The 10,000-nt window shown below is 40.2% G+C and overlaps 2 protein-coding genes across 3 annotated transcripts in view; both read left to right on the top strand.

Moving 5' to 3' along the window:
* LOC133657055 (phosphatidylcholine:ceramide cholinephosphotransferase 1-like) overlaps nucleotides 1-4,834 on the top strand; it is a 12,028-nt gene extending 7,194 nt beyond the window's left edge. Inside the window, exon 5 of the mRNA XM_062057942.1 lies at nucleotides 4,270-4,834. Coding sequence (XP_061913926.1) covers nucleotides 4,270-4,446 — 177 coding nt within the window. The 3' untranslated portion in view covers nucleotides 4,447-4,834. The remainder of the gene's footprint in view (nucleotides 1-4,269) is intronic.
* Nucleotides 1-10,000, top strand: part of LOC133657056 (cGMP-dependent protein kinase 1) — a 634,377-nt gene that overhangs the window by 122,663 nt on the left and 501,714 nt on the right. The gene's annotated exons all lie outside the window — the stretch shown is intronic.

Raw genomic sequence — 10,000 nt, 5'->3', positions numbered from 1 at the left:
CACAATACAGTTGATGAATGTTCTCAAACAGTTGCTGCATGGAAAAACAATGTTGCCTCTATATTATTGCCATTAACATATATATATATATATATATATATATATATATATATATATATATATATATATATATATATATATATATATAATTTTTAACACCAAAAGACTTACCGTATTCAAAGTTTGCAAGTAAATAGATATGATCACTGTGATGAGGTGGCGACTTGTCCAGGGTGTACCCCGCCTTCCGCCCAGCTGAGATAGGCTCCAGCATCCCCCGCGACCCCAAAAGGGACAAGCGGTAGAAAATGGACGGATGGATATGATCAAAGTAGTTTAAATCTCAGAGATTTCTGACTCATTTTTGAGCGATAACGAGCAAGCCAGTCATGTGATCCGTGAGGTAGTGATGGGAACCACAGATCCCTTCCCCATCAACAACAGTGCTAATCAGGCAGACTTTGTGAGAGCCAACAACGATTACTCTGTAAAAATTATGATCCAGGAATTTATATTTTGTAGCCAGATTGTGAGTATGAGCGACAACTTTTAGAAGCTATGTGCTAAACAGATCCATATTTACTAGCGGTGTAACGGTACACACACATGTCGGTTCCGTACGTACCTCGGTTTAGAGGTCACGGTTCGGTTCATTTTCGGTACAGTAAGAAAACAACAAAATATACATTTTTGGGTTATTTATTTACCAAAATTGCAAAATCTTCCACCAAAAATATTGTTCTTAGTGGAATATTTGATGTGAAGTAATGGGAACCTTGTAGGGATGTCCGATAATATCGGCCTGCCGATATTATCGGCCGATAAATGCGTTAAAATGTAATATCGGAAATGATCTGTATCGTTTTTTTTATTATCTGTATTGTTTTTTTATTTTTATTTTATTTTTTTTTTTTTATTAAATCAACATAAAAAACACAAGATACACTTACAATTAGTGCACCAACCCAAAAAACCTCCCTCCCCCCATTTCTTTCTGTTATCAATATTCTGGTTCCTACATTATATATCAATATATATCAATACAGTCTGCAAGGGATACAGTCCGTAAGCACACATGATTGTGCGTGCTGCTGCTCCACTAATAGTACTAACCTTTAACAGTTAATTTTACTCATTTTCATTAATTACTAGTTTCTATGTAACTGTTTTTATATTGTTTTACTTTCTTTTTTATTCAAGAAAATGTTTTTAATTTAGTTATCTTATTTTATTATTATTTTTAAAAAGTACTTTATCTTCACCATACATGGTTGTCCAAATCAGGCATAATAATGTGTTAATTCCACGACTGCATGTATCGGTTGATATCGGTATCGGTTGATATCGGTATCGGTAATTAAAGAGTTGGACAATATCGGAATATCGGATATCGGCAAAAAGCCATTATCGGACATCCCTAGAACCTTGGATAGGTCAATAATTCATAATAACATTGATTTTGATTCAATATTATGTTTTGAGCAATGACAGTTTGAAAGAAAAAAAAACAGCTTTGTTTAATTAGTCAACATTGCAACTTTTTCTAAATGACATTTCACCTTTAAGCTTTTTTATTTCACTTTTGTTATGTTTTGGTTTATTTTAATAGTATTTTTAGAATGTGCCGTGGGCCTTTAAAACATTAGCTGTGGGCCGCAAATGCACACTTTTGACACCCCTGCTATAGATTATAAAACATTAAATGTGATAAATCTATGGATAAAAAGCAGAGCCTGGCGACGTTTATCATAACTCTCTCTCTCTCTGTCTCTGCCCCTCCCTCACCAATGCTGCTGCGCGCACAATTTGTTTTGTTTTTAACCCCTTCTTAACCCTGAACGTACATTGTTAATACACGCAACCCTAACTCAAAATGCCAGACATTTGAGGCATCAAAGAAACTCTGCCCTGACAGCTCCGCAAAAGAGGACATGTCCGGTGAAAAGAGGACGTATGGTCAGTCTAGCCTAGCCCGTTAGCTGCCAGCATGCCGTGTGTTGTGCCTCTGTGTGCATTGTTTACACAACGTGCGTTAGGCTACTTAATATATTGATATAATATGTCATATGGCAGTCTACACTTATTTCTTATGTGTGACTGCCATTATATTGCAGTCTACACGTATCTCTTATGCATGACTGCCATCTACAGGTCACACTTATCATTTCCCCATATACCAAATAAAATAGCTTCGAGGTCGGTAAGCACAACCAAAATAATTCCGTACATTAGGCGTTATAAGGCGCACTGGTGAGTTTTGAGAAAATTAAAGGAATTTAAGTGCGCCTTATAGTCCGAAAAATATGGTAAATGTGTGTATATGATTTTGGTTAGAGTGTCCGACCTGAGATGGGTAGGTTGTGAGTTCAAACCCCGGCCGAGTCATACCAAAAACTATAAAAATGGGAGCCATTACCTCCCTGCTTGGCACTCAGCATCAAGGGTTGGAATTGGGGGTTAAATCACCAAAAATGACTCCCGGTTGCGGCCACCGCTGCTGCTCACTGCTCCCCTCACCTCTCAGGGGGTGAACAAGGGTGAAGGGTCAAATGCAGAGAATAATTTCGCCACACCTAGTGTGTGTGTGTGACAATCATTGGTACTTTAACTTGAACTTTATACACACATACACATGAGAAGGCGGCGGTCCCAGCAGCGAGGGCTAACAGTCTGTGGAACGCTCTCCCTGACCACCTGAGGGCACCACAGACTGTGGATGCTTTTAAAAAAGCCTTTTTTTAAAGATATATGCATACTAGTTTTAGCTATTTGGCTGTTCTAGTTTTTTTTAATCTTATTATTTTTTGTAATACACTGTAGCACTTTGAGGTTGTTAAATCAATGTAAAGTGCTTTTTTACAAATAAAATCTATTATTATTATTATTATTATTATTATTACACATTAGCCCCCGAGACACATTTTTTCTCTCAATGTGGCCCCCGAGTCAAAATATATGCCCAGCTATGCTCTAAGGCAGGGGTCACCAACCTTTTTGAAAGAAAGAGCTACTTCTTGGGTAGTGATTAATGCGAAGGGCTACCAGTTTGATACACACTTCAATAAATTGCCAGAAATAGCCAATTTGCTCAATTTACCTTTAACTCTATGTTATTATTAATAATTAATGATATTTACACTTAATTGAACGGTTTAAAAGAGGAGAAAAGACAAAAAAAATGACAATTAAATTTTGAAACATAGTTTATCTTCAATTTCGACTCTTTAAAATTCAAAATTCAACCGAAAAAAGGAAGAGAAAAACTAGCTAATTCGAATCTTTTTGAAAAAATTAAAAAAAAGAATTTATGGAACATCATTAGAAATTTTGATTAAGATTAATTTTAGAATTTTGATGACATGTTTTAAATAGGTTAAAATCCAATCTACAATTTTTTTTTAGAATATATAACAAATTGGACCAAGCTATATTTCTAACAAAGACAAATCATTATTTCTTCTAGATTTTTCAGAACAAAAATTTTAAAAGAAATTCAAAAGACTTTGAAATAAGACTTAAATTTGATTCTACAGATTTTCTAGATTTGCCAGAATAATTTTTTTGAATTTTAATCATAATAAGTTTGAAGAAATATTTCACGAATATTCTTCGTCGAAAAAACAGAAGCTAAAATGAAGAATTTAATTAAAATTTATTTATTATACTTTACAATAAAAAAAATACATTTACTTGAACATTGATTTAAATTGTCAGGAAAGAAGAGGAAGGAATTTAAAAGGTAAAAAGGTATATGTGCTTAAAAATCCTAAAATCATTTTTAAGGTTGTATTTTTTCTCTCAAATTTTCTTTCTGAAAGTTATAAGAAGCAAAGTAAAACAAATTAATGAATTTATTTAAACAAGTGAAGACCAAGTCTTTAAAATATTTTCTTGGATTTTCAAATTCTATTTGAGTTTTGTCTCTCTTAGAATTAAAAATGTCGGGCAAAGCGAGACCAGCTTGCTAGTAAATAAATACAATTTAAAAAATAGAGTCAGCTCACTGGTAAGTGCTGCTATTTGAGCTATTTTTAGAACAGGCCGGCAGGCTACTCATCTGGTCCTTACGGGCTACCTGGTGCCCGCGGGCACCGCGTTGGTGACCCCCGCTTTAAGGAATTATTAGTATTTTAGTCGGTTCAGAATCTGATCTCACAACTTCCAAAAGGCATTTGTTTTCAACTTTGGAGGTTCCACTGTCAATTGTAAGTCACCACACCTGACATGTCGTGTTGTGTCGCACACTAACTGCTCCCATGTGTCCTGCAGTCGCTGAAAGAGTCGTCGCAGAGCAACCCCTTCTCGCGGGTGTGGTGGTACCGGCCCTTCCAGTACCTGGAGGAGAGCGTCAGCGGCACGGTGCCTTGCACCTACCAGCTCCCGCTGTGGGTGCGGAGCGTGCATTGGAACCGGGGCGTGGCCTACAGCCGGCTGGACGTCCAGTGACGCCGGGTCACGGCGGCAGGCCAAGACTGTGAACTCCAAAAGTGGAAGAAGGCACTGTTTGATGTAGCGCTCCGCCCTCTAAAAAGCAGGTGATCCCGCTCCGACACGGGGAAAACTGTGACCCTCGCCCCGTTCTCCTTTTTTGTTTTTTTTTGTGCGTTTGTGCGTCCGTCCTCTTACTCTCCAAGTGGTATATGACAACACACGGCACTAATATTTTTACTTCTTAATACTCGCTGCTTTTCCAAGCATTTCAAAAACGTTTTCAGCACAAAATGCTCAAGCCCCGCCCCTCCAAGTCCAAAATGCCAAATGCATTTTTTTTTTTTTTAATAAAAGCAATTTGTTTTGTAAAAAAAAAAAAAAAAAAAAAAAAAAAAGATAAAAAGTCGACGGTGCAAATACTATTTTTTCAAAGTATGTTTATTTTTCGACAAAAACAACTAATGATGTCCACCAAAATATTTTTTTTTTTTTTTTTTTTTAGATTTTTACCTTTTTCAAATATGCGAATCTTAATGTAAGGAAATATCTCAGTGCCTTTCTTAGCTTGATTGTAAAAAACAAAACAATTTGTCTCGCTTCCTTCTGACGTTTTTTTTTGTCCCCTTGAATGTAAGAAAAAAAAAAAAAAAAGAAGAAAAAAAACCGGCATCCTTAGTGCGGGGTTGGTCTTTCCGTAATGGAAACGTGTCTCCGGTATGTATTTATGAATGCTTTCTAACGTCCTCGTGCGCTCGGTGAGTGAGGAACTATGACTGTTAATTGTACCTTCAAAATGTCCGCCGTCATTTCCTTCATCTAGACGAGTCTTGAAGCAACACCAGCCGTCACTCCCGGGTTCGGAGGCTGTCGACTGAAGGGTTACGCTAAAGGGATGATCAAGTTGGATTAGTTCCACAGAAAGTCAAACAGGAGCTTGAGGCAAAGCTTCTGAATGTGCTTCATAGGATTTAAATTTGGAGATTTCACTGTCTTCCAAATGCAGAGCAAAAAGACTCTTACTCAAGGCCCCTTTCACACAGAAATCCGGCAAAATTACTGCAGTCGATCCGGTGTTTGCGACTATTGCTTCAAACACAACAGGGCGGACGAAGTAAGGGTTAAACTTCACAACCCTTTCTTGGCGTTGCAAAATACCCTTACACACAGGACTTTGTCCCACCTCTGTCAAGGCTCAAGCACCGTTATCAACACCTTTATTTTGCTGCAGCTGGGTATGAACATCAAAAACAAACAAAGTGGTAAGGCAATGCTAGAAAGGCAGGAGGGAGATGTGGAGTTTGCCGCCCAAAACTCCTTTCCCACAAATGGTAGATTTTTTTTTTTTTTCTACCATGTTTCTGTGTCACTGTTCTGTATGAAACAGCCCCAACACGGATCGGTGGTTAGACTTCAAGAAGGCCTCTCGAGGCAAAGCTTCTGAATGTGCTTCATAGGATTTAAATTTGGAGATTTCACTGTCTTCCAAATGCGGAGCGAAAAAACTCTTACTCAAAGCCCCTTTCACACAGAAATCCGGCAGAATTACTGCAGTCGATCCGGTGTTGTCGTCGCTGTTTGCGTTTCCGGGCCGCGACTATTGCTTCAAACACAACAGGGCGGAAGAAGTAAGTGTTAAACTTCACAACCCTTTTTTGCCTTTGCAAAATACCCTTACACACAGGACTTTGTCCCACCTCTGTCAAGGCTCAAGCACCTTTATCAACACCTTTATTTTGCTGCAGCTGGGTATGAACATCAAAAACAAACAAATCTACCCGGCACAAACTGTACGTCTTTTTTTTAGAGGTAGTACCAGAGGCGGGACAGGGCTTCTGTGTGTAAAGGGATGCTGGAAAAGGTGGAGACAGTAGTTTGAAGTTTGTCACCCAAGACTTACTTTTGTTTGTGTCGTGGCACAAACTGCTGTTTTGAGCAGTAACAAGAGTCAGAATGCCGGGACAATCTTTTTTTTTTGTCTGTTTTGTCCAGAATTTTGCTGTTCTGTATGAATTGCACCAACACGGAATAGGGGTTAAACATGGACCAGGCCATTTTCCACCTCTGAGGTGGTAAGGCAATGCTAGAAAGGCAGGAGAGAGATGTGGAGTTTGCCGCTCAAAACTCCTTTCCCACAAATAGTAGATTTTTTTTTTTTCTACCATGTTTCTGTGTCACTGTTCTGTATGAACAGCCCCAACACGGATGGGTGGTTAGAATTCAACAAGGCCACTCGTTCCAGAGTAGCAACAGAGGCGGAAGGAGACGTCTTTGTGTAAGAAAAAAAGTCACTTCCTCCAGCTAATTTCCCACTTTTTCCCCCCACCGTTATTATTCTGTATCAATCAATCAATGTTTATTTATATAGCCCTAAATCACAAGTGTCTCAAAGGGCTGTACAAGCCACAACGACATCCTCGGTACAGAGCCCACATATGAACGGCACTAACACGGTATGGTCCTAGCAAAGCAGTAACAGAGGCGGGAAAGGTGTCTGTGTGTAAAGTAGGACGGGATGTAAAGTTTGTCAATCAAGACTCACTTCTCACTGCTCTTGCCCTTTGGAATCGACCAGGCCATTTTCCACCTTTATATTTAGTCAGAGAATGGTAGAAAGGTGGGGCAGGGGGTGAAATGTGTAACCCAAAACTCACTTCACCAAGCTCCTATCCTACAGTAAAGCAGCAACAGAGGCAGGACAAGGCTTCGGTGTGTAAGAGAATGCTGAAAAGGCGTTGTAAAAGCCACATAGCACTGTGCATACAGAACAGTGTATATATAACATGGAATTGGGGTTAGAAATCAACCAGGCAATTTTTCACCATCAGATTCGGTCAGGGAAAAGTGGAAAGACAGGACAGGGGTGTGAAGTTTGTCACGCAAGACTCTCTTTTCCCAGCTCCTTTCCCACATATTGTAAAAGCTGTCTTTTTTCCCATCATTTTTCTGTCCCTGCTCTGTATGAACAACACCAGCACGTAGTACAGGTTTGAATTCAAGAAAACCATTCTCTGTCTTCAAAGCTCGTTCCAGAGTGGGAACAGAGGCGGGACAAGGTGTCTCTGTGTCTAAAAGACTGCTAAAAAAGGCGGGGAAATGCCTGTTAAAGCTACTTCTCCACTGTTCTGTATGAACAGTACCGACACAAATCAGGCTTTGGGATCGACCAGGCCATTTTCCACCTTCAGATTTAGTCAGAGAATGGTAGAAAGGTGGGGCAGGGGGTGAAATGTGTAACCCAAAACTCACTTCACCAAGCTCCTATGCTACAGTAAAGCAGCAACAGAGGCAGGACAAGGCTTCGGTGTGTAAGAGAATGCTGAAAAGGCGTTGTAAAAGCCACATAGCACTGTGCACACAGAACAGTGTATAACATGGAATCGGGGTTAGAAATCGACCAGGCAATTTTCCACCATCCGATTCGATCAGGGAAAAGTGGAAAGACGGGACAGGGGTTTGAAGTTTGTCCCGCAGGACTCAGTTTTCCCAGCTCCTGTCCTACAATTTGTAAAAGGCGGAGAATTGCCTGTTAAAGCTACTTCTCCACTGTTTTGTATGAACAGTACCGACACGAATCAGGCTTTGAAATCGACCAGGCAATTTCCCACCTTCAGATTTAGTCAGAGAATGGTAGAGAGGTGGGGCAGGGGGTGAAATGTGTAACCCTTAACACACTTCGCCAAGCTCCTATCCTACAGTAAAGCAATAACAGAGGCAGGACACGGCTTCTGTGTGTAAGAGAATGCTGAAAAGGTGGTAAAAATGCCAGTAAAAGCCACATATACGCTGTTCTGTATGCACAGTACTAACATGGAATCGGGGTTAGAAATCGACCAGGCAATTTTTAAAGCTACTTCTGCACTGTTCTGTATGAACAGTACCGACACGAATCAGGCTTTGAAATCGACCAGGCAATTTCCCACCTTCAGATTTAGTCAGAGAACGGTAGAGAGGTGGGGCAGGGGGTGAAATGTGTAACCCTTAACACACTTCGCCAAGCTCCTATCGTACAGTATAGCAGTAACAGAGGCAGGACAAGGCTTCGGTGTGTAAGAGAATGCTGAAAAGGCGTTGTAAAAGCCACATAGCACTATGCATACAGAACAGTGTATAACATGGAATCGGGGTTAGAAATCGAACAGGCAATTTTCCACCATCAGATCCACTGTTCTGTATGAACAGTACCGACACGAATCAGGCTTTGAAATCAACCAGGCAATTCCCCACCTTCAGATTTAGTCCGAGAATAGAAGAGATGTGGGACGGGGGGTGAACTTGGTCACGCAAAACTCACTTCACCCCTTTCACACTGCCTTTAAATGCCTTCAGAGATTGTACCAAAGCAGTAACAGAGGCGGACCGGCAAGATCTGAGACTCCCTTCTCCTGCGCGGTTGTGTTGTAAGCGATGCATGCATTATGCGATCGCCGGACGCTGTGTGAAAGCACACACAGTGTCACACTCGCGTGGGTCCTGCGTAAAAGGCACAAGGCGAGTGGATGCCTAATGCACCGTTACGGTGACTTTGCGGGATTTCTTTGTGAAAGGGGCTTCTCGTACTACCTTCAAAGGGGCTTGTTTGGTGTGGCAGAGCAGCTTTGCCAGGCTGTGTTCCAGGAATGTGAAAGTAACTGTGACCCGGACTTCAAGAGTCCGCCCCGACTGAAAATTGGACCTTTTTTCATTTAAAAAACGGACGACTTTCTCGCGGTCGGCTGAATGATCGGGTTTGTCCGCTCACGCGTTTCAAAGGGAGCAGGCGAGGGAATATCTTTGTGACTTTTGCACAGTGTTTTTAACGTATAGAGCGGCGCTGTCCAATCTTTTTTTGTTTTTTTTCCTTTTCTACAAGAGCACAAAATGTTCCTCAGCCATGTTGTGGCGATTAGCTTGAAGGAATTGTCCAAATTGGACTGATACTGTCTGACGGGGCGTTGAATGAAGGACAGAGAAGACGTTTGTCTCTTAGTTTGCCAATCAAGCTGTTTGTTTTTATTTTTTTATTATTATTATTAATGATTGTTATTATCCTGTATGTTCCTCTGTCCATTTTTTGGGGTCCTGTTTTGTGCATATATCAGATGTTTGTAAGATAAAGGAATCTAAATGGGACGCTATTGAATTAAAGATTTTACTATATTATACTTTTACTGGGGTCTTTTTTTTTTTTTTTTTTACATATTTTGACAGATTTAAAGGCCTACTGAAAGCCACTACTAGCGACCACGCAGTCTGATAGTTTATATATCAATGATGAAATCTTAACATTGCAACACATGCCAATATGGCCGGGTTAACTTATAAAGTGACATTTAAAACTTCCCGAGAAATATCCGGCTGAAACGTCGCGGTATGATGACGTATGCGCGTGACAAAGTCCGAGTAACGGAAGTTATGGTACCCCGTAGAATCCTATACAAAAAGCTCTGTTTTCATTTCATAATTCCACAGTATTCTGGACATCTTTTGCAATTTGTTGAATGAACAATGAAGGCTGCAAAGAAGACAGTTGTAGGTGGGATCGGTGTATTAGCGGCAGACTACAGCAACACAACCAGGAGGACTTTGTTGG

Source organism: Entelurus aequoreus, linkage group LG09 (genome assembly GCF_033978785.1).
Source record: "Entelurus aequoreus isolate RoL-2023_Sb linkage group LG09, RoL_Eaeq_v1.1, whole genome shotgun sequence".
Classification (NCBI taxonomy): Eukaryota; Metazoa; Chordata; class Actinopteri; order Syngnathiformes; family Syngnathidae; genus Entelurus; species Entelurus aequoreus.
The sequence above is the reverse complement of the archived record's forward strand: the minus strand, read 5'-3'. Positions and strand labels throughout refer to the sequence as shown.